Source organism: Sceloporus undulatus, chromosome 1 (assembly GCF_019175285.1).
Source record: "Sceloporus undulatus isolate JIND9_A2432 ecotype Alabama chromosome 1, SceUnd_v1.1, whole genome shotgun sequence".
NCBI lineage: Eukaryota > Metazoa > Chordata > Lepidosauria > Squamata > Phrynosomatidae > Sceloporus > Sceloporus undulatus.
In genome coordinates, this window is record NC_056522.1 from 366,959,085 (window position 1) to 366,986,532 (window position 27,448).

At 40.5% G+C, this 27,448-nt stretch overlaps 1 protein-coding gene across 1 annotated transcript in view; it reads left to right on the plus strand.

Moving 5' to 3' along the window:
- AKT1 (AKT serine/threonine kinase 1) overlaps positions 1 to 27,448 on the plus strand; it is a 159,513-nt gene that overhangs the window by 3,432 nt on the left and 128,633 nt on the right. The window contains exon 2 of the mRNA XM_042474186.1: positions 26,840 to 26,979. Within this exon, the coding sequence (XP_042330120.1) occupies positions 26,934 to 26,979 (46 nt within the window). The 5' untranslated portion in view covers positions 26,840 to 26,933. The remainder of the gene's footprint in view (positions 1 to 26,839; positions 26,980 to 27,448) is intronic.

Here is a 27,448-nt window from a genome sequence, read left to right on the forward strand (position 1 = left end):
TGTTGTTGTTGTTGAATGCCTTCAAGTAGTTTCTGACTTATGGCAACCCTAAGGTCATAGGATTTTAATAGTAATAAGTTTTATTTATAGACCGCTATTCCGCAATGATCATAGCGGTGTACAGTAAAAATTGCAATACAAAATTTTTCTTGGCAAGACTTGTTCTCAGTCTGAGGCCAAGAGTGTGTGACTTCCTCAAATTACCCAGTGGGTTCCATCACCTAAATGAGATTCGAACCCAGGTCTTCAGAGTCATAGTCCAGCACTCAAACCACTATGCCAGGCTGGCTGTTCTTGCCTTTCCTAGTTATCTTCTGATTTCTTGACTGCAGTCTTCATTCTGATCATTATGGAGAGGTGTTTTAAAGCAACATCCCAACATCCTTCCCTTTACTTCCTCTACTCCCAGTCTCCCAAAATGCACCACAATAAACCCCAGAACTCTCTATCTTCATCCAGTGTCCTCTTTCCCTTTCTGTTTGTTGGAAGGTAGAGAATTGGTTTAATTTTTCCCCTAGTAATGGTTTTCAGACTACTGTAGTTGTGTGCCTTCAAGTGTTTTCAACTTAAGGCAATCCTAAGGCAGATACAGGTATGAGGGAACACTAAGCTAATGCAGTCATACCACTAACTGAACAGTAAAAGTGGTGCAGTGAGAGAGATCTTAACTCATTTTGTGTATGTGTGTGTGTTGTGTGCTTTCAAGTCATTTGGACTTATGGTGATCCTAAGGTGAACCTATCATGGGGTTTTCTTGGTGAGATTTATTCAGAGGGGGTTTGCCATTGCCTTCCCCTGAGGCTGAGAGAGTATGACTCACCCAAGGTCACCCAGAGGGTTTCATGATTGAGCGGGGATTCAAATCTTCAGAGTCTAGTCCAACACTCAAACCATGCTGGCTGTTTATACACCCCATCCTACAATGGGTGAATGAGGCAGAGCTGTGTGTCATGTGTCATGTCAGAACTGTTGTTGTTGTTGTTGTTGTTGTTGTTGTTGTTGTTGTATGCCTTCAAGTAATTTTGGATTTATGGTGATCCTAAGAGATATTCTGGGACTGAGAGTGTGTCACTCGGCCAAGGTCACCCAGTGCATTTCTATGGCCGAGTGGGAAATCAAACTCCAGTCCATTGCTTCAAGCACTACACCACACTGGCTGTCAGAACTGAGTACAACACCTGATAAGATGTGCTCTCAATTGCAAACCCAGACTTGTGGTTGTGTGCGTTGGTGCAGTGTTTCTTTAAATTAGTCTCTGGAGAGAATAACATTGTTCCAAAACACACTGCAGAAATAATCCTGTTTGAGACCACTTTAACTGCCTTGGCTCAATGCTAAAGAGTTTTGGAAACTAGTTTTGTGAGACATTTAGCCTTCTATGTCAGAGAGCTCTGGTGCCGCAATAAACTACAATTCCCAGAATTCTGTAGCACTAAACCAGAGCAGTTAAAGCGGTCCCAAAGTGGATGACTTCTGCAGTGTGTTTTGGACCATTATTTTTCACCACTTATTTAAAAAGTTCTGTAGAACATTAGAGTGTTAGGTTATATTTCCATGCTTTTAAGCAGCAATGACTACAGTTCTAATTTCATGTTTTTAACAAGTTGTTGTGTGCCTTCGAGTATGTTTTTGAACCTGGGGACTTTATGGGAACTTCTTGGGCTGAGAGTCTGTGACTTGTCCAAGGTCACCCAGAGGGTTTCATGGTTGAGCGGGAATTCAAACCTTGGTCTCCAGAGTCATAGTCCCAACGCTGAAACCACTATGCTACACTATCTTTCTTTAAAGAAGTAGAGGGTTGTTGTTTATTTACCCACACAGCATAGTGATATTCTTGAGAAATGCAGCATGTGCTTCATGAAAGATCTCAGTGCCAAGTCTCTAGAGCAGTGATTCCCAAACTTTGGTCCTCCAGGTGTTTTGGACTTCAACTCCCGGACGTCCCTGCCACTTGGCCAACAGTCAGGAATTCTGGGAGCTGAAGTCTAAAACATCTGGAGGACCAATGTTTGGGAATCACTGCTCTAGGGAATATGCACGTGAAATACATGTTATGGTAGTAAAAAAACCCTCCATTGATTTTTGTGTCAGTTACTTAGGTATAAACCTCTATGATGTTGGCTTCAGAGCTTGTTATATAGTCAGCCCTCCATATCCACACAGGGATTCAATCATCCACAGCTTGAAAATGTGTGTGTGTGTGTGTGTGTGTGTGTATACTTAAACACAACCTCTGGAACTCCCTTCCACAGGAGGGTAGGCTAGCCCTTTTCTCACTCGCCTTTCGTCAGCAAGCAAAAACATTTTTATTTAAGAAGGCTTTTTAACATAATAACCATGACAAGGTGGTTTTATATGGGGTGTGTCTTTTTAGTTAAGTTTTAATTTTTTGTATGCTTGTAATGTTAATTTTATATTGCTTTAATTAAATGATTCTGCTGTTTTTAAATTTTTACCCTAAAGTTTTTTTTTAGATGTTTTTATCTTGTGAACCGCCTTGAGTCCCTTTCAGGGAGAAAGGTGGTATTAAAACGAAATGAAAAAATAAAATAAATAGATTTTACCATTTTGTACAAGGGACACCATTTTAATAAGTGTTTAATTGGGACTTAAGCATCCACAGATTTTGTTATCTATGGTGTGTGTGTGTTCTGCAACCAAACTCCAGCAGACACCAAACTCCAGCAGCCCACTGTATATTTTTTCTCCACCCAGGTAACTCTGAATTCATCTAGAGGTGCATTTCTGGGAACCAGCGTCATATTTGACGTTGCTGCTTTCAACAGGGTCGGCAAAAGTTTTGGTAGCCACTGGCAAAAGAGCCACAATGGGGAAGGATACGCCTGCCCATTGCTATGTGCTAGTGATGGGATAGAGAGGTACATCTGGAAGAGGAAGTCTCAAAACTTTTCTCCAATGTGGGTGCATCTACACTTTAGACATACACTCGTCCCTCCATGTTCCCTGGGGTTAGGGGCACAGGACTCCTGTGAATGTGGAAAAGCAACAAATAACAAAACCACTATGTTTTTACCTGAGAGAACACCTCTCTAGGAAACTCTAGGTCATCCAGTGCAACTCTGGTCACATCTGCCAGACATTGACCATAGAACTGTACTGGAGGGGCTAGAAATGCCAAGTGGAGTGTTCTCTTTAGGAATCTCTAGGTCCTTCAGTGCGACTTTTGGTTACAGTTCACCATAGAGTTGCGCTGGAAGACCTAGATATTCCTGGAGAGAACATATTAATAAAATCTGTGAAATACGCAAAAGTCAAAGCTGCAAAAATGGAGGGGCGAATGTAATGCAGTTTGACACCACTTTAGCTGCCATGGTTGCATTGTACAGAATCCTGGGATTTGTCGTTTGGGGAGGCACCAGCACTCTTTGGCAGAGAAGGCTCAGGACCTTGTAAAACTACAGATCCCATGATTTCATTGGACGGAGCTAGTTGCAAAACACACTGCAGAAAAAAATCCAGTTTCAGACTGCTTTAACTGCCCTGGCTCAATCTAGGGAATTCTGGGAACTACTTTTGTGAGACATCTAGCCTGCTCTCTGTTAGACAGCTCCGGTGCCACAATAAACTACAATTCCCAGGATTCCCAAGCACTGAGCCAGGGTAGCTAAAGCAGTTTAAAACTGGATTATTTCTGCAGTGTGGATTGGACCTTAGTCTACCTGCTTCACAAGGTTGTTATAAGGATAAATGGAGGGGTGGAGAAGAGAAGAAGCTATATACTGTATGTGTTGTCCTTTGTGCCATGTGGAGGCAAAACAGATAAAAACATGTACACAATAAAGTTGGATTTCTCTGTATGAATGCAGAAGTCTGATCTGCTTATGTGAAGAAACACCTTACTCTTCAAACTGGATACATTTGCTGTTAAGATTCTTCTTAACATTCTTGTTTGAGTAAGGTTTATTTGGTATTTGGCTTGAGAATTTAAAAGATAAACTTCTATTACAGACATGGGTCCTTTCACACTACAGAATTATAGTGCTATGATTACACTTTAATTGCAGTGGTGCCATCCTTTAAAATTGTGGGATTTGCAGTTTAGAGCCAGAAAGCTCTAGTGCCTCATCAAACTACAAACTCTCCAATACTATAGGATGCAGCCATGACAGTTTTAGTGAAATCATAGTGCTATAACTGTGTACTGTGAAAGGGTCCATGGTGTATCTGTACATCTCTTAATGCTGTACTATTTAATATCTGCTATCTTTTTCTTTCTGTTTTCTTATAAAATGTTGAGCAGGTTAATTATTACTGTTGTTTTTGTTTATAGGTAAATGTGTTTGACTGCTAACTTCTTATTCTGAGAACACAGTTGCTAAATTTGGTTACCATGAGTGGAGTGTATTTTGAATGTGCCAATTTTTGTAGCACATTAATTGTGGTTGGTTGTTGTGTACCTTCAAGTCATTTCTGACTTATGGCTAATCATGTCATATATCATGAGGTTTTCTTGGCATACTTTGTTCAGAGGTTTTCCATTGCCATCCCCTGAGGCTGAGAGCATGTAGCTTGCCCAAGGACGCACAGAGGTGGGAATCTAACCCTGATCTCCAGAGTCGTAGTCAAATCACTATGCCGTGCTGGCTTCGGAAATAATATAAGCAGGTAGGATGAGGTGAGGGTAAGCATTTAAGTTAAGGGCAAGCAGCTCATGACCCTCTAGATATTGTTGGATTGAGATTCTCATGGTACTTCACCATTGGTTATCTGGCTAGGACTGATGGGAATTGCAGTGTGCCAGCTCTTGGCAAGCCACAAGTTTCTTGCCTTGGTTTAAATCAAAGGGGGAAGTAAGGCAGTCTTACCGACTAGTACTGAATGTTTTATCTTGCCAGCTTTCGAAGGCACTAGTTATGGTATACCTAGAATTCATCTCCATTTTATCTTCACAGCAACTCTTTAAGTTGAGCCAGCCAGAGAAGGGAAAAAATATTTGATCCAGAGTTACAAATGCACTTTATACTCAAGTAGGCATTATTTCTCCAGTGAATAGCCTCAGTCAAACAAATCTGGAAACCACAGTTTGCTTATACCTGTTCTGCTCCCTGGGAGAGGCAGGAAAATATCAATAATTTTTATTATTATTATATTATTATTATTTTATATATTTTCAGCTAGGGCTCGAACAGCATCTAATTTAAATGGCAAAATACACCTATGGTGCCCTGATTTGAGAATGGGGCATGCATTCACTAGCAAATATACTGAAATATAAAAGGCAGGACACTTGGGTTCACCTGGAAATAGAAATCCTGACAGCTGAGTGATTTGTGTGCTGTTCACAAGTGACTGCACTATACACATATCTTACTTTTAGAAGTCATGTAGGATTTATGAAATAAAAAATAGTGAAAATTAAACATTTTCTTTTTTGTACTATAATTGTCCATCTGTTTATCTATTGATTGATTTATACCCCCATCTTTTTCCAAACCTGGGACTCAAGATGATTTTTAAAAGAGAGAAAGTTACAATAAAAATACATGTGATTAAAACATTAAAAACATACTATATGACATTGTTGCAAACAAGCTTGTAAAATGTGGACTAGACAAGGTAACTGTTACATGGATTTGTAATTGGTTGACCGGCCGAAGTCAAAGGGTGCTCAATAATGGCACTTTTTCATCCTGGAGAGAAGTGACCAGTGGGGTCCCACAGGGCTCTGTCCTGGGCCCAGTGCTATTCAACATCTTTATCAATGACTTGGAGGACAAAATTGGGAGCATACTTATCAAATTTGCAGATGACACAAAATTAGGAGGAATAGCTAATATCCCTGAGGACAGGATCAAAATTCAAAATGACCTGAATAGACTAGAAAGCTGGGCCAAAGCTAACAAAATGAAATTCAATACAGAGAAATGTAAGGTACTGCACTTAGGGCAGAAAAATAAAATGCACAGATATAGGATGGGGGACACCTGGCTGAATGAAACTATGTGTGAAAGAAATCTTGGAGTCCAAGTAGACCACAAGTTGAACATGAGTCAACAATGCGATGCGGCAGCTAAAAAGGCCAATGCAATTTTAGGCTGCATCAATAAAAGTATAGTGTCTAGATCAAGAGAAGTAATAGTGCCGCTGTATTCTGCTCTGGTCAGGCCCCACCTGGAATATTGTGTCCAGTTCTGGGCACCACAATTCAAAAAGGACATTGAGAAACTGGAGCATGTCCAAAGGAGGGAGACTAAAATGGTGAAGGGTCTGGAAACCATGTCCTATGAGGAACGACTTAGGGAGCTGGGAATGTTTAGCCTGGAGAAAAGAAGATTAAGAGGTGATGTGATAGCCCTGTTTAACTATTTGAAGGGGTGTCACATCAAGGAAGGAACAAGCTTGTTTTCTGCTGCTCCAGAGAACAGGACCAGGAACAATGGATGCAAGCTACAGGAAAAGAGATTCCACCTCAACATTAGGAGGGACTTCCTGACAGTAAGGGCGGTTTGACAGTGGAACAAACTCTCTTGGAGTGTAGTGGAGTCTCCTTCTTTGGAAGTCTTTAAGCAGAGGCTGGATGGCAGTCTGTCAGGGATGCTTTGATATGGATTTCCTGCATGGCAGGGGGTTGGACTGGATGGCCCTAGTGGTCTCTTCCAACTCTATGATTCTGTGATTCTATATATGTAAGATGGTTACATTTTTACTTGGAGTAATTGTATTTATAGTTACCGTAAGTAACTTCATGTTGTCCAACAAAAAATAAAGGGTATTATCTTAACTAACTAGTTCTTGGTTTTGTCAGGATAATTTAAAACCTCATGCATATGGGGGTGGGTGGGTATCTCTCCTGTAGAAGGATTAATCAGTTAACACACATTGACTTCATATTACTGTATATACTCATGTATAGGTCTAGAAATTTTAGTCAAAAAATAGACCCAAAAAACCTGGCTTGACTTATTTATGGGTCAGTGCAAGTACTGTACTTTAACTCTTATCAAAAAGGGAACCATGCCCTGATGAAAGGTTATAATATCTTCTCGGAGCACCTAAAAGAAGCATTAACTCCTTCTACTATCTCATCCATCCAGCCTTTAGGGTGAGCACAAACAGTTATGCCTGTCAACATTTTTAAAGATCTTTAGTATCATTTTCCTTTGCTTCATCCTTTACATCCTTTGTTACATGCTGCTAAGTTTTACCCTTGACTTATCCAAGGGTTATATCAATATCCATAATTCTGGCCCCCAAACCTGTCCTCAACTTATACATGAGATCGACTTATAGTCAAGTATATATCGCATGTAAATACAGTACTGAAATGTTGTCATGGAAGAGAACAGTGAAAGTCCATTATTTCAGGATACTTCCTGGCATCTGAAATGCTCAGTCGCATATTGCATGCTTCCTGGGCACCAGGCTATAGCTTTGTGGTAGAATACATGCTTTAGATGGAGCTGGACCCAGGTTGATTTGTTCATTATTTATTACTTACATTAATATTCCATCTTTCTTCTAGTGAGCTCAAGGTAGTGTTTGCAGTTTCCTCCCTGGCTTGGCTTGTATCCTCACAATGACCCTGTAATATGCCAGTAGATTAGGCTGAAAGAGTGAGTGACTGCCCATGACCACATCATGACTTTCATGATTCTCTCAAATCTTGGTCTAAAAGTGTAACCATTGCTCTGTGTTGTTTCCCAGGTTCAGTCTCTGGCATTTCCAGGTAAAGTACTGTCTGGTAGCCCAGTGTGAGACCTGAACTGATATTTTCAGTAGTAGACATGATTAAGGCTGTTTCATAAGTTTCTTATCATTGTGAGGAAAAACCTGTATGAGAAGTTTGCAAAGATTGGAAAGTTCTTCAAAATCGCTGTGTTCTGCCCACGATGTTCAGTAAGGGAATGAATCAGAACTACCAGTTTGCTATTTGTGCTTCACCTTGGTTTTCTGCAGCTTGGAAGCCTAGAATAGAATAATAGAATCCTGAGTTGGAAGAGACCTCAAGGGCCACCCAGTACAACCCCCTGCCATGCAGGAATACACAATCAAAGCACTCCCTCAGATGGTGATCTAGCCTGTTTAAAATCCTCCAAAGGAGACTCCACCACACTCCTAAGGGACAGCTCTTACTGTCAGGAAGTTCTTCCCAATGTTGAGGTGGAAACTCTTTTCCTGTAGTTTGAATCCTTTGCTCTGGATCATAATCTCTGGAGCTGCAGAAAGCAAGCTTGCTCCATCCTCAATATGACATCTCTTCAGATATTTTTTTAAAAAGCTGTCATTGGCCCCATACAGACAGGCCAAAATAAAGCTGCTTTGGGTCACTTTGGAGGTATGTTGTTTAAATGTTGCATGTGTCCTAAGAGTCCAGAAGCCGCGCCAAAGCCATGATCTAGTCCTAAGAACTGGAACATAGCTTTAGTGCAGCTTCCAAACTCTTAGGACGCATGCATCATTTAAACAGCATACCTCCAAAATGACCTGAAGCAGCTTTATTTTGGCAGTCTGTATGGGGCCCTTATCGCCTCTTAATCTTCTCTTCTCCAGGCTAAACATACCCAGCTCCTTAAGTCTCTTCTCATAAGGCATGGTTTCCAGATCTTTCACTATTTTGGTCATCCTCCTCTGGATACACTCCATCTTGTCAATGTCCTTTTCGAACTGTGATGCCCAAAATTGAACACAGTACTCCAGGTGAGGGGTGACCAAAGCAGAACAGAATTATACTATAACCTCCTTTGATCTAGACACTGTACTTCTGTTGATGAAGTCTAGAATCATATTGGCCTTTTTAGCTGCTGCATCACACTGTTGACTCATGTTCAACTTGTGGTCTACTAGGATTCCTAGATCCCTTTCACATGTACTGTTGTCAAGCCAAGTGTCCCTCAGCCTATATCCTGTGCATTTCATTCCCACCAACCCTAAGTGTAGTACCTGATATTTCTCTCTGTTGAAATTATTTTATGAGTTTTGGCCCAGATTTCTAATCTATTAAGATCATTTTGAATTTTGATCCTGTCCTCTGAGGTATTATCTCTCTTCCTAATTTGGTGTCATCTTAGGCTCATAACATGAGCTCATAAGGGTCATAATATTTGATATTCATGTATTATGAGAGGTAATGGTTATCTGTTGAACTGGAAGACATTTGAAATGATAATATAAATTTTTGGATTGACCATAATGAGTTGGTTGAGCACTTGCTTTCCAAGTTCAGTTCTCAGTATCTCCAGTTTAGGGCTGGGAAAGAATCCTTATCTGAAACCCCGAAGATGGATCAATGTTCCAGGTCCGTAATCAGGACCTTCATAGGAGACTGCTGTTTTTCCAGCTGGTTTTGAAGCTTTGAGATTGCAGACTGGCACAATGTGATTTCTGAAAATCTGCCCTGGCGTATCTGCAACACCTCCAGAGGGCCACTGCAGTGCTGGCATAGTGCCGTGATCTGTGATGTGCTAGAGCAACATTCGCTATGCTCCATCCTTTGCGTGCATAGACTGGGGATGCAAGTTAATCGTGATTGTACTTAATTGCATGGTGGTATGTATAGCGAAATGGACAAAATATTCTCACACATAGATGTATTTTGAATGGTTGCAGTCTCTTTAGCTTTTAATTTCTTTTTTCGTGCTGCTTCTTACTGTCAAGCCAGTTTGCATTCTTTAAGTCCTCCCACCCTCAGTCTTCACTCATGTCTCCGTCCTTAACTACTCATTGTTGGTCTCTGTTCTTTTCTTCTTGTCACTGAATAAAGCAATGTTCCAGAAGACCTTACCTGCCCCCACACAACAAAATAAGGTGGGAATAAAGTGACAGACCATCATGTCAAATTATGTGTATGTTTGTGAGTACCATACTCGAAAATGCATCTTCATATAAAAAAGCACCATGCATGTAACAAAACAACATAAAGGTGAGAGGTAAAGTAAAACTTTCCCCCTTGTCTACTGTTTTTCTGCATGCAAGGAGGCCTTTTCTGATAGGCTACCTTTCTGTATGTAGGGAGATTTTTATTCCTCTGAGGCAGACCACCACCACCCCAAACAAATCATGCCCAGAAACGCCCCTGTTACGTTTGCCTTAGAGTTGCCATTTGTTGGAACCAACTTAAGCCCCACAACAACAAATGAGGAAAGAGGGTTGTTTAACCACAATGCTTCTATCAAACTTGTATTTTAGTTTGCATTGGGGATGTCAGGGACATTTTTGTGAGTAGGAAATTACATTAATTGCAATGTTCAATTAATGGGATTTTGATAGTTAAAAGAAGCAGAGCAGAAGGCAAGTCTAGTCATTCCCATTACATTTAGTTTCCTTGAAAGCAGTCTCCATGAAGCTCATATTATAATAGGCTCCTGTTGGTTAATACTCTGGTGGCTAATACTCAGCTATGGAAGTTTGTAAAAATTACAGTATCAAGAGTTAAGTGTACAATGCTTCTTTTCTTCCAGAATATTTTCCTCTGGAAGACAGGGGACCCCTTATTTTTATGAGTAGCAAGTCAAGCCTCTTTCACATATGACCCCCCCCCCTTGTACTACCAAGTTATTTGAAAGTCCCTGTCAGATCTAATAGGATGCAAGGGGAAGAGCTGGGAAGAGTTACCATATTTAGAGCAGCTATAGACCAGCATGAAAAGCCGGCTTCCATCCAGCTTGGGGGCATGGTGTACACACAATGCATGCCCACAAGGCACCCGGAAGCCGGCTTCACGCCACCTGGCTACCTGCACGGCAGCTGGCTTCAGGGTGTTCCGGTGGCGCAGCATTTACCTCTTAACCTTCTCTTCTCCAGGATAAACATACCCAACTTCCTGAGTAGCTCCTCATAGCACATGGTTTCCAGACCCTTCACCCTTTTAGTCGCCCTCTTTTGCAGGGCGTAGGAGTAGGAGTAAAGGAGTAAGAGGTTTTTACAGGAGTAGGAGTAGGAATAAGGAGTAACAAAATATATTTGTTACTCTTTATTCCTGTTATTGTAGAGTGGACCCTTGTTATATGCTGGGGTTTGGTTCCAAGATCCCCCGTGTATAACAAAATCCGTGTATGCTCAACATAGCAAAATGGTGTCCCTTATAAAAAATGGAAAATCAAGGTTTGATATTTGAAATTTATACTTTTTTTTTAACATTTTCAAACCATGGATGCTTGAATCTGTGTATAAAATATCCATGTATAAGAAGGGCCGACTGTAAATGCAAACAACATTTTTTATTTGTTTATTTTTATTTTTATTCAGGAGTATAATAGGAATAGGAGTACTATTTTAAAAAATCTTACTCTAGAGTAGGACAAGGAGTAACCCCAAAATCCCCACTACTCCCCAGTCCTGCTCCTTTGGACACGCTCGAGCTTGTCAACATCCTTTTTAAATTGTGGTGCCCAGAATTGGACACAGTATTCCAGGTGAGTCCTGACCAAGGCAGAATAGAATGGCACTATTACTTCCATTGATCTAGACACTATATTTCTATTGATGCAGCCTAGAATCGCATTGGCCCTTTTAGCTGCTGCAACATGTTGCTGACTCATGTTCAACTTGTGATCTACTAGAATTCCTAGATCCCTTTCACATGTAGTCTCGTTCAGTCAGGTGTCCCCCATCCTATATCTGTGCATTTCATTTTTCCGCCCTAAGTGCATTTCTTACATTTCTCCGTATTGACATTGATTTTGTTAGCTTTGGCCTAACTTTCTAATATATTAAGGTCAGTTTGAATTTTGATCCCATCCTTTTGGGGTATTATCTATTCTTACTAATTTGGTGTCATCTGCAAATTCGATAAGTATGCCCCTTACACTTTCATCCAAGTCATTGATAAAGATGTTGAATTGCACTGGGCCCAGGACAGAACCCTGTGGGACCCCACTGGTCACTTCTCTCCACGATGAAAAGGAACCATTGTTGAGCACCCTTTGGGTTTGCCTGGTCAACCAATTACAAATCCATTTAACAGTTGCATTGTCTAAGCCACATTTAACTAGCTTGTTTCCAAAAATGTCACTGGGGACCTTGATAAAAGCCTTACTGAAATCAAGATATGCTATGTCTACAGCAGTTGTCCCCAAACTGTGCCCTTTAAGAGAGTTTGGACTTCAGCTCCCTGAAGCCTCAGCCATGTTGGCCAAATAGTCTGGGATTCTGGGAGGTGAGTTTGGGGACCACTGGTCTACAGCATTCCCTTCATCTGCCAAGCTGGTAATTTTATCAAATACTGTAAAGAGATCAGATTAGTCTGTCATGACTTGATTCTCAGAAACCCATGTTGACCTTTTGTGATAATGGCATTGCTTTCTAAACGTTCACAGACTCTCTGTTTAATTATCTGCTCTAGAATCTTTCCTAGTATTGATGTCAGACTAACTGGGCGATAATTGTTGGGATCCTCTCCCACCCACCCCTTTTTGAAGATAGGAACAATGTTTTCCCTCCTCCAGTCTGCTGGGACTTTTCCTGTTCTTCGAGAGTTCTCAAAGGTCATTGCCAGTGGCTCTGAGATTACATTTGCCAGTTCTTTTATGAGAGTAGAAGGGCTCAGTGTTTACAGAACAGGTTACACCTTGCCTTTAACTAGAGGATGGTTTCCTCTTTTTCTTTTCTTTCATAGTTCATGTACAGTACTTACATTGACCCATTGATAAGTTGACTCAGGTTTTTTTTATTATTAATTTTGAGTAAAATTTCTAGACTTATACATAGATATATACTGTACTTTTTTGGACTACCAGTATTCCTCCAGCCAGCATGGCCAGTTATAGTCCAATAAATTGAGCCTCCTAAGTTTAGGACTGTTGGAGAGCATGTCTTGCAGGGCTGTGGAGTCAGAATCAGAAGAAACGTTGAGTCGTGTTGGAATCTGAGTTGGTAGAAATGTAGCAATTCTGTCTTCAAAATAAAAACTTACAATAATATAACAAAAGAAAAGAGGTTTAGCATAAGCTTTTGTAGATTTGTTCTGTTTCCTCAGCTGCAAGTCTATGGAAGCTTATGATACAACTTATTTCTCTTGATTACTGTAGTCTCTGTCCAAATATAGCGCTATGATTTCACTTTTAATCATGGTTCTAGTCTATGGAATCCTGGGATTTATATTTTTGTGAGGTGTTTAACAGTTCTCAGTCAGAGAGATCTAGTGCCTCATCAAACTACAAATCCTGAATTCCATAGGATGCACTCATAGGCAGTAAAATGGAATTATAGCATTATTGTAGTGCATTGTGCATCTGCCCCTAATTCTTCGGGCACACATGACAGAATAATCCCAAATCTCTTCCCTATATGTGGCAGTAAAAATAGCTATTAACCCATCAAATAACTGCCCATAATTTGCTGCTTGAGGCTTCATCTCCACAGCCTTCCTAATGGTAGCATTGGTTCTTGGGAAGACTTCACTGGGCCAGATGGATGAATATTTTGACCTGATGTAAAACAGACACCACCTAAATACTCTGATCTTTGAAGTTGAGCCTGGTTAGTACTTGGATGGGAGATTGCCAATGAATACCAGGTGCTGTAGATTGTATTTCAGAGGAAGGAACTGGCACAACCACTTCTGAGTATTCCTTGCCTAAGAAAGCCCTATGAATTTCATGGGGCCAAAAGTCCACAGGTGACTTGAAGTGTCATACACACAAAACAGCTCCTATGTAAACTTGCTGGCACATGGGGAGAGCAGGTCTCAGTGGCTGCCCTTTCCCCACATTTTGGGGTTCCTTTCTTATATAACATCCAGTACTACTCAGACAATATTGGATAGTGGAACATAAGACCTAGGGGAGGGCTGGGCTTTTCCTCTGGGAAGGTCTTCAAGCAGATACTGAGTAGTTCTTTGTTGGCTGTTTTATAAATTCTGGGCTTCCTGTTGGATTGGATGGCTGACAAGGCCCCTCTTAATTTGGCGCGTCTGTAAAGATAACTTGTCTGAGCTACCTTGAGCTCCAAGAAAAAGATCAAGCCAGAGTACTGGGTGGGAAGGTGCTTTGGCTTGAATTTTATTGGGAATCCATGCAATGCTCACATAGCCCCCATTTGTGCAAGGAATTGAACATAGTCCATGCTCACACAAACAGGAATTCCCTTCTTGTGTGAATGAGAAGTGGCTCCTGACAAGTGGTTCCCAGCCACTCTGAAGAGGCCGGAGGCACAGTGAGGCCAGTTGAGTGCCCAAGCACAGGTCTGAACCACCACTACCTTGGCCGCCATCACTATTTCCTGTATCCTTCTATCGGTTCCACCACTTTCTTGAGTATGTTTAGTGGAAATAAGCCCTTCCTTCTTGGGGGCTGGTTCCAGGCTTTGGAACTCTCTCCCCAGTGAGGCTAGGATGGTGACCTTCTTGCTGGCCTTCTCCCCCAGACAGTGAAAACTTTTCTGTTCCATCAGTCTGTCAAGAATTAACTCCAATGGGCATTTCATGGTGCATTGTCTTCATTTTTTCTTACGTTTTTCCCAAATTTGCATATGGTTTTAATTTCATAAATTGTTTAACTACCTTTTGCAATAATGCTTATCCATTTTAATTACTTTAATTATTCTTGACTCCCATCTTGGGGTGAAAGATGGGGTATACATTCAGTCAATTAATCGATCAATCAATCAAGGACTTTGATCTGCTTTGGTTAATGTTTAGTTAGCTGTCTTGAGTCCCCATCTTCATAATCATCATCATCTTAACATTATTATTATTATTATTATTCATCTTTTATTTATATCTTGCTTTTCTCTCAATATAGGAAATCTTAGATCAAAAGGTAGAATACAAATGAAATAACAATAATAATATTTTATTGGTTTTATATCCTGCCTTTCTCCCAAAATGGGATGATGATGTCATCATAAGGATTGCACTTTAAATTATATAGCTCCTAAGAAGGCTTGAGCTCCAAAACCTTTGTTTTGATAAAATCCAGGAAGCACATTAAAATACAAAGAAGAGGGGACACAGAGAGACCTACACTGTCTTAGCTCATTCTGCACACTGGCCTGCCTTCCCCACTCAGTACTGTCTGCCTTCAGCACTGCACCACTGTGGTCTTCTGGCCTCCTTTCCTTCAGATGTTAGGGTTTGCTAATCCCTCTTTTAGCATGTAGCTGGCTAGACATCTTTCTCTCTCTCTGATCCATCTCATGCAACTATGCCAGCCACTATGGTCACTTCTCTGATACTGAATACGATTTTGGCCTGTATGTGTAAATTGGGGTGTGCAATTTTAAAAAGTCAGGGGAGCAGTTTTCTGCCCTAGAATTTTTTTTGGGGGGGGGAGTTGCACAGACTGCCAAAATACTCCCCCCTCAAAAACAAAATGGAAAAGAAAGAACAACATATAGATAGAAGTGGCCAGAAATCCCTTATTGAAAAGGTGAATTGCTATTCCAGGAGAGAGAGGGAATTCATCCTTTGAGGTCCTGTCATTTCCAAGAGAGGCAATTCTTTTTGCAGAGGGGGCATGAAAACACTCTTAGGCCTGTTACAGACAGGCCAAAATAAAGCTGCTTCGAGTTACTTTGGAGGTATGGTATTTCAATGATGCATGCGTCCTAAGAGTCCAAAAGCCGCACCAAAGCCACGCTCCAGTCCTAAGGACTTGAGTGCAGCTTTGGTGTGGCTTTTGGACTCTTAGGACTCATGCATCATTGAAATACCATACCTCCAAAGTGACTCGAAGCAGCTTTATTTTGGCCTGTCTGTAACAGGCCATTGAGGATTAGATGTGGACCTTGTGTGCTCATTTCTGATGTGATAGGTTCTAACCAAGTGCCTCTCTGAAGGCATCACAGGTTGGAAGGGTAGTTTGACTCTTTCCATGAAATCTTGGAGAGCTGCTGCCTCTCAGGATAGAAATGACAGGGCAGGATAGATCTGTAGTCTGTCTTGATATACAGCTGCTCTTTTTTTGCACAGTTATTCATTCTGCCTGGAAGGAGCAGGAGATTTTTTAAATATATAAAATCAGAAATCCAGCCATGAAAGACCTTTAAAATACCTTTATAGCCTTTTAAAAGCAGCCTTGCATAAATGTTATATAGCATTGTGGGCACAGTACAAGGAATGTCTTCTTCTTACCTTTTGGGATTAGAATGAGAAGGCATGGGTTTGTACTACACAAAGGCTAAATTAGGGTTAAAAAAACACCTCATCATGCTGTAATGACATGGAAAGGAAAAGAATAATTTAATTAATTGACATTAGGCCCCTGGATGTTGGAGAATGGATTCTGGAGCCTTTAGCTGTTGGAAATTATGGAAGTTGTAGTCCGACAGTAGCTGGAGGACCTAAGACTGGCCACTCATTGGTCTAAGTACTGTAGTAGAAAGCCCCTACAGTAATTCCAAGCAATGCCAATTAACACAGAAAAACTCATGTCAAGGTGCCACTTAATAAGATCCAACTGGTTGCAGGTAATATAATTGCTTACCTTCCTCTGTAACCTCCTCCCTTTTTCCAGTGCCTCTCTGGATCATGTTGTTTTAAAGCCAGCATGAATTGTGGCTTTTAATTTGATGATGCTACACTTTATAGACAGTCCAATAAAAACCTTAGAAATTACTGGATTTTAATAGGTTTCCTATGGGAAACCTTTTGACTGTTAATATAGTTTAGAATTGAACCTGGTGATTCTGGTGGAATAGAAATTTCCCCTGAAATATTGTTGAAATATTTCTCCTTAGATAGGAGTGAGAGTGGGAGGAATCATTGCTGTTTCACCTGGTACCTATTGTTTTTGTCCTACTTTCTCTTCCAAGTTGCTGTTACATCCTAAATCTTACACACATCCCTGTGCTTCTTTGCCGAGAATTAAGCCATGCTGATTACATTTGAACTTCTTCTTGTGTGTGTGTATATAAGATGGCAGCTTTATGGAGCAACTATATTGGGGCTGGGCAGGCAGAATCTAATGCTATAGAATCACCAAATCCAAAACCCTGCTGGTCCCCTTGATGAACTTTTGTTTCCCCATTTCTTAAAATATTCAATGAGGGAAATTTGTTAGGTAGGTTCTACAGCTCTTGTACTTTCTCCAATTCTGAGGGCATGCTCAGGGAAGCAAGGGACTTGGGATCTATTTATTTAATTAATTTATATCCTGCCTTTCTCATAATACGGGAACCCAAGTGGCTTACAAAATGAGACTAGGACAAAACACAATTACACTCATCCCTCCACATTTGCTGGAGTTAGGGGCACAGGACCCCTGTGAATATGGAAAAACCACAAATAACAAAAACACTATGTTTTTACTTGAGAGAACACCTCTCTAGGACTCTCTAGGTCCTCCAGGGCAACTCTGTTGTTAACATTTGCCAAACATTGACCATAGAATTGTACTGTAGGAGCTAAAATGCCTAGTGCAGTGTTCTCTCTAGGAATCTCTAGGTTTTTCAGTGCAACTTTTGGTTAAAGTTGACCATACAGTTGTGCTGGAGGACCTAGATATTTCTAGAGAGAACATATTACAATCTGTGAATAATCAAATCCACAAAAATCAAAGTCACAAATGTGGAGGGACGAGTGTAAAACTTTATAGGGTACAAAAGTTCTAAAAAATTAAATAGGCAAGCGTGCTAAAATACTTGAAACAAAATGTGTATAAACATAAGGTCAAGGTACATCAGATCCCTTCATGGGTGACAAAATGCTAGGTGATTTGGTGGCAAATGAAGAATATGTATGTGTTAATCAAAATGGAGTTTCCTGAAAGAGGATATGACTGGCTGGAATGTTTGTACATGATGAATCTCTATTATCCAGAATTCTGAAACACTCCAAAAACCAGAACTTCTTTATGGGTGGCTGAGATAATGACCCCTTTTCTTTCTGATGGTTCAGTGTACACAAATTTTGTGTCATGCACAAAATTATTTAAAATATTTTAATTTGTTGTCTACTTATTTTTATCTAATTCTATCTTGTATTATTATCTATTGTTCTATATGTATTTTGTAGAATGTACGCCATTGGGAGGTTTCATTTTATTGTTTGTATGTACAGCACGTAAATCTACAGCGCTATATAAATAAAGTATAATAATAATAATAATAATGGATAGAACTACCTTCCAAGCTATGTGAATAAAGTAGAATCATAGAATCATAGAGTTGGAAGAGACTGCAAGGGCCATCCAGTCCAACCCCCTGCCATGCAGGAATTCCCAATCAAAGCATTCTCGACAGATGACCATCCAGCCTCTGTTTAAAGACCTCAAGGAAGGAGACTCCACTACACTCCGAGGGAGTGTCTTCCACTGTTGGACAGCCCTTACTGTCAGGAAGTTCCTCCATGTATAAAATATCAGTGTATAAGAAGGGCCGATTGAACAAGATTTACCAACTGCTCTGCCTGGTATTTCTCTTGTAGTGGAGCCTCCTTCCTTGGAGATCTTCAAACGGAGGCTGGATGGCCATCTGTCGGGGATGCTTTGATTTGAATTTCCTGCATGGCAGGGGGTTGGACTGGATGGCCCTTGCGGTCTCTTTCAACTCTATGATTCTATGATTCTTGTTGCTCCCTGTAACTTCCAATGCTTTTCCATGTCTGAAAACCACATTGTTGAACATACGTGTATCTTGGGGGAGGGGAGGAGTGCAAAGAAACTTAAAAACTGAATGTGCTACTGCTTTTTTCTTGTAACATTTGCATCTCTCTTCCTCATGACGATTCAGTAGCTTTGCAGAAATTCTGCTTTACTGGGTTGTCTCTTCAAAACAGCTCTTTGATATATTTGCAGTTTGAAGACTTTGGTCAACTCATGAATATATTAACACAGTGTAAACCAGAATGAGGCAGAAGCAGCACCTTGTTGACAATTCCACTTTATGGAGTTACAAGGCTGGTGAGCGAGAGAGAGAGAGAGAGAAAGAGGGAGTGCTTTCCTTTTTTTGGTACTGCGCAACCTCTAATAGAAGTCTCTTTTACATCTTTGCACTTTGATTTACTTTTATATCTTTAGCACAGCTGCGTCACGTGATTGCTGGCTAGACAAACAGGCCACGATTACCCCGGGTGCCCCCTATTCACTGTAACTCTAGGAATGGTTCCCAGATGAGGTCATTTGCCCATCCAGTTTTATTTATTCATTTATTTTTATAATTTGCACTGCCCCGCTCCCCCCTCCCCTGGTGAAAGTATTTTCTTTTATGCTAGATAAATGACTGCAGAGATGAGAATGTTTTGTAGTGGTGGGTCTTGCGTGGGAAACACATCGTGCACTTCTAAGGCCCAAGGGTTTTAATTTTGCACGGTTGCATATTAACTAACATACTCTTTTATAGCCTATTCGGGATAAAAGATTGCTGTTGGCCAGTGTGTTGCATTGATTCTGCAGCATTGTTGCTCTGAAGCTGTTCCTTCTCCATTGTGAACTCCATTGACCCTTGTAAACTATTTAATTTAGAGAAAGGGATCTCAAAATTTGTTCCTCTCCATTCTAGAGCAAAGGTTGCTAATGCAAATAGAAGGTTAGCAATGCAGTTGTGTGCCTTGTCTTCTCAGAGGTAAGCTTCACTTCACTCCCGTGTACTTTTCTTTTGCAGCCTTAAACTGGGAAGTTTCACACCTTTGACTTTGGCAGGGGTCATACAGCTTTTCAGATGGTGATGGACTTCAAGTCCTAGTATAACCAATAATGTGAGAGGCTGGGACTTGTAGTGTAACAGCATCTGGAGGACCACATGATTACCATCCCTGGTTTAGAGTTAGGCTTTTAAAAGTGAATAGCACAGAACCTAAAGATGCATGAAACCCTCCATGCCCACACCCCCACCCCTGCATACTCCGGCCTGTGAGGGAGTGAACAGGCAGGCCCAGCTGCATTAGGGCTAGTCTGAAGGAAGAGACTCCTCCCTCCATAACTGTCATCTTCCAGCCTGAGAGGGAGAGAATTAGGCTGGCCCAGCTCCATCAGGGCTAGGCTGAAGAAAGAGGCTCCTCCCTCCATAACTGTCATCTTTCGGCCTGTGAGGGAGAGAATTTGGCTGGCCCAGCTCCATCAGGGCTAGGCTGAAGAAGAAGAGCCCTCCCTCCAGTCCATCTGCCTTGGTCCAGGCCTCAGAGGGAGAGAAGAATGCTGGACATGATCCCTCCCCCCTACACCATTCCCTCCTTCCCGTTTGTGTTGTTCTTTTGATTGTAAGCCTGAGGGCAGGGCACGTCTATTATCCCCTCTGTGTAAGCCGCCCGAATTCCCAGTGATTGGGCTGCAATACATAAATTCTTATTATTATTATTATTATTATTATTATTATTATTATACTATAGATGAGCAGGATGCAGCGATACCAGGAACTAAAGTGTTGGCATTACTCCTGTTTCTCAGTTTTTAGACATGGAATCAAGCAACCCTGCAAAGAAAATTGTAGAGAAGACTTGAAGACAAAAATGTTAACAGAAAATATATTGTGACAGGGAAAAGGCAAAGCAACCTGTGGATTCCCATAGGTGTTCATAGACACCTGGTAGAGGCCCAAAACAGATAGATCAAATAAAGTGGCTTCCAGCCACTATGGGACATAGCGTTCAAATGATGCATGATAGCGTTCAAATGATGCATGCCTCTAAAGTGGCCGGAAGCCGATTCGAGGCTGCGCCAAGCAGGCAAGAGCCATCCGTTTTAGGATTGGATTTAATCCAATCTATAGACAGTCCAATTTCTAGTCCTAACTAGAATGGATTGATTGAATTAATTGTTTAATGCTTAAGTCAGAACCTATATAAGTTGCAAGAATTTAGTGGTTTTACTCTAGTTGGGTTTAGCAGTTAACGTCAGGCCACAGTTTCTGATAAAACAAACAGCATGATTCTTTTTTAATGGTAAATTGATATAGCAATGACAATGGGACCTTGCTATTTGTTGGGATTTAATTCCAGAACCCCCTCCCCCCATGGATAACAAAATCTGTGGATGCCCAAGTCTCTTAAATACAATGACATATTAAAATGGTATCCCTTATTTAAAATGGCAAAATCAAGGTTTGCTTTTAAGAATACACACACACATACAGTATATATTTCAGGCTGTGGATGGTTGAATCTGTAGGTAATGAATCTGTGGATACAGAAGGCCAACTGTATATATAATATACAGCCTGAAAAACCCATAAAAACTGTGTGTGTTTGTGTGTGTGTGTGTGTATAGTATTTTTTCAAGAAAAAGAATTGATCACCATGAGATGAATTAGTTACTTTAGTATTTGCATTATGTCAGAATATCTACCGTTTGTGTAAGGTATGACTGAATATAACTAAATTTATCAAGTTGTATTTATGTTTTGTGATATCTAAAGAAAAGGAAAGAAGAAGAAAAAGTGTTTTAAAAGGAGGATGAAGGAAACATTTCACATTACTAATGTTTGGAAAATCCCTCTATTTGAGTGTTTGTGCTTTGTTTGGGGTGTGTACATTTCTTGATAACAGACTTCTTGGTTCTGTTCCTTAGTGCATCTGCATTCATTTATGTTCACTTGTGCTAACAAGCACTGATTGGGAAGTTTCCTTTTATGGAAAGACGTTATGGCCAAGAATTATAGTTGCTAAGGTGTTGATATGTTTTCTGTTTTGTGTTGTATGGGGGTTTTCCCCCCTAGAATAGTAACTATGCAGAGGATCCGCTTTCTATCAAATATTGTTTATTAAATTAATCCATCTTATTACAAAATGATGAAGCCTTTGGCGCTGGCTGCACTCAGTTTTTTATTATCTCTTTCAGAAGAGAGAAGCCCTTTCCCCTCTTTGATTTTTCAGTTCAGGCAAAACAAAAACTGTGAGGAGGTCTTGTTCAAATAGGGGTGTGTTTTTCATGTTTTTAAAAGTTGTTTTAATTAATTGGTTTTGTGATTTCAGCTTGTATATTGGCTTTAGTTGATTTTTATTATTAGCTGATTTGAGTCCATTTTTGAGGAGAAAGTCAGATTACAAATCTGATGATGGTTGTGGACCAAGATCAAGTGTGGGCATGGTCTTATAGCCCATTTTTGGCTCCTGTGGAGGACTGCGCAGACTTTTCAGAGCCACCATTTTGCATGTAACAATGTCACTTGCTGTCATCTATTAGGCTCTCTGGGGTGGGTTGCTGCTTTTGGAATGGGGAGCCCTGCAAAGTGTTTTTTATAAAACATTTAAAAGGGTTTTCTTTGTCTGACGGTGGATGTTGATTCAAAAGGCACACTGAAATCCACCTTCTGGACCTTATGTGGTCTGCAATCCACATGATTTTCACTCCTTATCTAGATCAAATGTGGTGCTAGGGAAGTAAAAAGAAAAACCCATCCTCTTAGCACACATGTGCTTTTTTTATTTTTTTATTTTTTTATTTATATTTTTTTGCACAAGCAGTAACATAAGAGAGAGTGTACATTTTCACACTATTAGTTGCACAGCGGAAGATGCTGCTGTGTCCTGCCCTTGCATTAACTGTAAGCATGCCTCTGCTAGTACAATGGTATTCTCTTGTTTTGGAAAATCCCTGTCTTTTCCCTTTGTTCTCACTTCATCATGTTTTGTTTTGGTTTTTTTGGTATGCCAGTTCTTCCTGGCCATGGGAAAAATAAGGCTCACCTGCAAGCCCAGAGCCACCATTTAGTAGATTTAGCAACTTTTGGCAAAGCTGAAGACAGTTCAACCTATGATTGCTGTCACCAACAAGATCTCACTAGTAGCTCTCCTGGGTCCTATCTGCACTGGCCAGGTTACTTTGGGGGAGACCTGGAATATCCTGGCCCAGGAGATGCGCTGTTCTCCCCCCCGTCCCCATTACCGTAGCCCTATATTTGTATTGTATTTAATGGAACTTGAATATCCAGGGAATTTGGTATCCACAGAGGGTACTGGAACTTAACCCCAGCGAATACCAGGGGCACACTGTAACACTATTGAAGATCCAAAACCCTCTGTTCTGACATGGGGTGGCTCTTTGCACTGTGGCGCCTGCTCACTTTAAGATCAGATTTAGGTGCCCAGGTAAGTGGCACATTGGGACGCCTGTGCAAAGAGCTACCTGATGTCAGAGCAGAGGGCTCTGGATCTGATGGGAAGAGCTGAAGCAACTGGTGAGTTTTCAATTCCACGTTCATGTAGTTACAGTGGGCCCTTGGTATCTGCTGGGGTTTGGTTCCAGGACCTCCCATGGATACCAAAATCTATGGATTTTGCATCAATGGATGCAAATTCATCTGAGAAAGTAGACTTAAATCTACGAAAGCTTACGCTGCCAACTTCTTTCAGTTAGTCTCAAAGGTGCTACAAGATCTCTCTACATACAAAATCCATGGATACTCCAGTCCCATTTAATACAGTGGATAGTAAAATGATGTCCTTTATATAAAATAGCAAAATCAAGATTTGCTTTTTGAAACTGATATATTTTTAAAAATATTTTAAAGCCACAGTTGCTTGAATCTGTGGATAACGAATCTGTGGATATGGAGGGCTGACTGTACAACCCTGGGTTTAGCACTGAACAGTCTGGATGTCGCCTGCTCTGTTCATGCCAGATTTGGGGATCCAGCCCTGTATCATCCGGTCTCCCTGCCAAGGGGACAAAGGGAGGCCAGTTTATTTGGGCCCTGGTAGTAAATGAGCCCAAAACTTTCACAGCTTCAGTTTAAAGGTCCTCAGGCCACCTCAATTTATATGGATAACTTTTTGATCAAGGACAGGATTTTTGTGGTAGGCTCTGGTGAAAATATGGATACCAACAAATTCTAAGGGTTTTTTTTTTAAAGAAATGTTTTTTTTTCCAACACTTTTTTTTTGCCCTCAGAAGGGCTTTCACTGCTCTTTGTTTTCATACCATGCCCTCATCATATTTGGAAGGCGATCCACTTTATACAGCAGATGTTTCCTTGTTGCAGTTGGGTGGCAGGAGTACATTATATTTCAGAAGGCTCTCTGTGAAAGAGAACTTAGAACTCTCTTTCTGGGTGATCATTTCAATGCAACAGTTGGCTGGCTGCTGGTTGATATTATTTGTGACTAGTTGGCAGCTTATAGCAAACGTATCACAAATTAGGTCACTACTTTTGAATTGGCTGCCCAGAAAATTGGTCATAATTGCTTGAAAATGTCTGCAGTAGATTGTGAAGGGGAACATTCATTATAGAGCTCTTTTTTGGAAAACATATTATTGACTGAATTGTTAAAATTGAGATGTTTTACAGTTATATCTTTTGTAGCCTTATACTTTGTGATAGCCTTTGGGCTGTAGAGAGGTCATTCCTTCATTTGGTCACAGGACGTCTGTCAGTCAGGAGTCTATGGAAGAGGAAAAGGAAAGCTATAATTCTAGAGAACAGTTGAGTCTTGCAAAACAAAGAATTGTAAAGTAGCTCATCCTGGCTTAACACTTCACAATTAGGGTAATTCCTACTAGAAATTTGGAGGCTGAAAAAGCTAGGAAATAGAATTATTATTTACATACTCATATCCATGTATAGCCATGTTGGTTATGTTATTATTTTTGTTAATATTCTATTTTCTTATATCCCACTTTTCTCCAATATAGGGACTATATAGCAAAACAATGATACTTTTATTGGGACAACCAAAATGTACATTACACACATTGTAAGCTTTCAATGATGCTGTACTTTGTTATGTACTCACTTATGTCTAGAAATGTTAGTTAAAAAAGCAACCTCAAAAAACCTGGGTCGACTTATCCATGGGTCAGCATACATACTCTACCTTAACTGTTACCAAAAAAGAAAGAAAGAAAAAGGAAAAAAAGTAACCATCCCTTCTCTGAGTAGAGTGGGAAAAGTCGAGAGCTTAGTTTGTCCCTGGAAAATCTAAAAGAAGCACTGACCCCTCTGTACTCTCTACATCATGGCACTGCTTCTGGCGTTTTTGGATTCCTGGGTATCTCTTTGATGCTTTCCTCAAAGGAATATCAAGAGCGTAAAGGGGGTTGATGCTTCTTTAAGGTCAGCCTGGGATGAATTAAACTCTCACCTTTTGCCTCTATACTCAAAGAAGGGGATGGTTCTTTTTTTAAATAGTTAATACTGTACTTTAACTCTTGCCTTTACATTCTTTTTGACATGTATACATTTTCTTAGTTCTGCCTGAGCTTAGTAATTTTCCCCACACTGCCACACATCACACAGCCACCATTTACCATAGTTCCCTCATCTAGCCTTTAGGGTGACTTTTTATGTCTGGTAGAATTTTGTAAGTTCTTTGGCATGTTTTCTTTTGCTTCATCCTTTACATCTGTTGTTACAAGCCCCTCAGTTTTACCCCTGATTTATCTACGGGTCATATCAAAATCCATAATTTTGGCTCCCAAACCTGCCCTCAGCTTATACATGCGGTCAACTTATACATGAGTATATATACAGTAAGCAAAGGTGTAAAAATTTGTACAGTATACAGATTTCAGAATATAATCCATGACACAGAATACAAATTACAATGTCCTAGAATTTTCAGGTCTGCCCCCCCCCCCAAAAAAAATCAGTAATACAAATCTGAATATTCTCCAGACCTGCTTTTGTCTTCTAGTTCTACTTTTAGTGATTGCCCCTCTTTTCCTTCTCATGAATTCTATCCTTCAAACCTGTGCCTGAAAAATGACAATTTTTTGAATATGTGGCTCTTGGAAACTGAGGTGGGTGGAATGTGCTGAAAGTAAACATAAGGCTTTCTAATCCCCATAATACTGGACTGCTTTGGAGCTGAGTCCAGGCAGCTCTGTGCTTAAGTACTTTTGTGTTTGTTTACCAAGTGACTCATAACTTGGTATTTATCTAGCTTGAAATGGCAGGTGAGTTAGCGCAAAACTCATTTTTCATTTGAAGTCAACTACAGTAGCTTCATAATATCTAGTCTTCTTGTGGACAAGATCCCAAACTGGCAACAGCCAGAGAAATTCCTGCAGAATTGTTCATCAGACACGTCCGGACTAGTCATTTGAATGTTAAAACAGTGGGCCCTTTCACACTACGCACTTACATCACTATGATCCCACTTTAACTGCCATGGCTACATCCTGTTGAATCCTGGGATTTATACTTTGATGAAATACTAGAGATCTCTGGCAAGAAATAATATCTTTCCCTAAACTTCAGATCCTGAGATTCCATAGAATGTTGCCACGATAGTTAAAATGGAACCAGAGCAGTATTATTGTACAGTGTGAAGTGACCCTTGTCTGCATGTACAGCAGTGGTGGACAACTGTAACTGACAATTTTTTGTCTTTGAGTGGCCCCACCTACAGTTATAACGTGCCCCCCAAAACAAATAGGGGAAGTGGCCAGAAGCCCACTTCCGATTTTGGTATCATTTGGTATTTGAACATTACAGGAAGCGTTGCAACCTCTTTAAAAGAATTACCTCTTCTCTATTTGCATCTCTGAGGATTTCCAGGAAAGGAAATTTGTTCCTTTTTTGGGAGCAGAAAAAAACGATACTTTGGAGAGTCACAAAAAGGGCCTTTATAGGCTGCACAGTCTTTAGAGCTGAACTTTGCCCACCCCAGAAAGAGAGGAAATAAGGCATGTTCTCTGAAATATTCAGTCACCATTTCTTCAGGCTCATGTGGTTGCCATCATGTAGAATTCTTGCTGTGTGAAATAGCCCTCAAATGGTTTGTCAGTGTTCAAATGCTCATCTTGATTTAAAATCTTCTACTGGAAAACCTTACCTAGGGCCGGATCTCACTGAAAAGGTCCCTCTGAGCGACACGGCTTGTGCCATTAATGTCATTTCAACATTTTAGAATTCCTAAATAATTAGTTACGTTTTAGATTCTTCTTCTCTGTGTTTGTGTGTGGTTGTGGTGGTCTTTTAAAAGAACAAAAGAGCTCCTGTTATAACTCCATTGCTACCAGTTAATGTGTTAATTGTAGTGCTTCTCTCTCCATTTCTTTTTTATTAGGAGGAGCTGAAGAAGGGGAGAAGAACTATTTTCCGTGAGGGCCAGCGGATGGTCTTTGGACATTGAACACTAGCAGAAGAGACATTCTGCCATTATGAATGAAGTAGCAATAGTGAAGGAAGGCTGGCTCCACAAAAGAGGTAAGTGTCGTCTTCTTCCATACCTGGAGAAATATCAAGTATCTAAAAGCAGGGGTGGACAACTGTGGGAAACTAGATGGCTGAATTAGTCTCCCTGGAGACATGGGGAGCACATCTCCTCCTGAAAAAAAAATCACATGCTCTCTAAGGGGCATGGGGAGCATTCTCATCATGTTTTAAGCCCTTTCCCTGGGCCATTTTAGTCTTGGAAAAGGACTTATTTAACAACAGGAAGAGAGCAGATGTCATTTCCTGATTTGTACAGAAAGGCCTCTCCTGGGCTAAAATCACAGTGGAGGCTCCTAAATGTAGAGAAAATACCCCCATGTCTCGTAGAGGGCATTTAGTTATTAAAAATGTTTTTTAAAAGAAAAAATTATTTGCATAAAACCCTCAATATTATATATTTGACTGGGGCGGGGGGTTGGGGCAGGGGTGTGGAGCCACAAAAACAGACCTGAAGCATAGG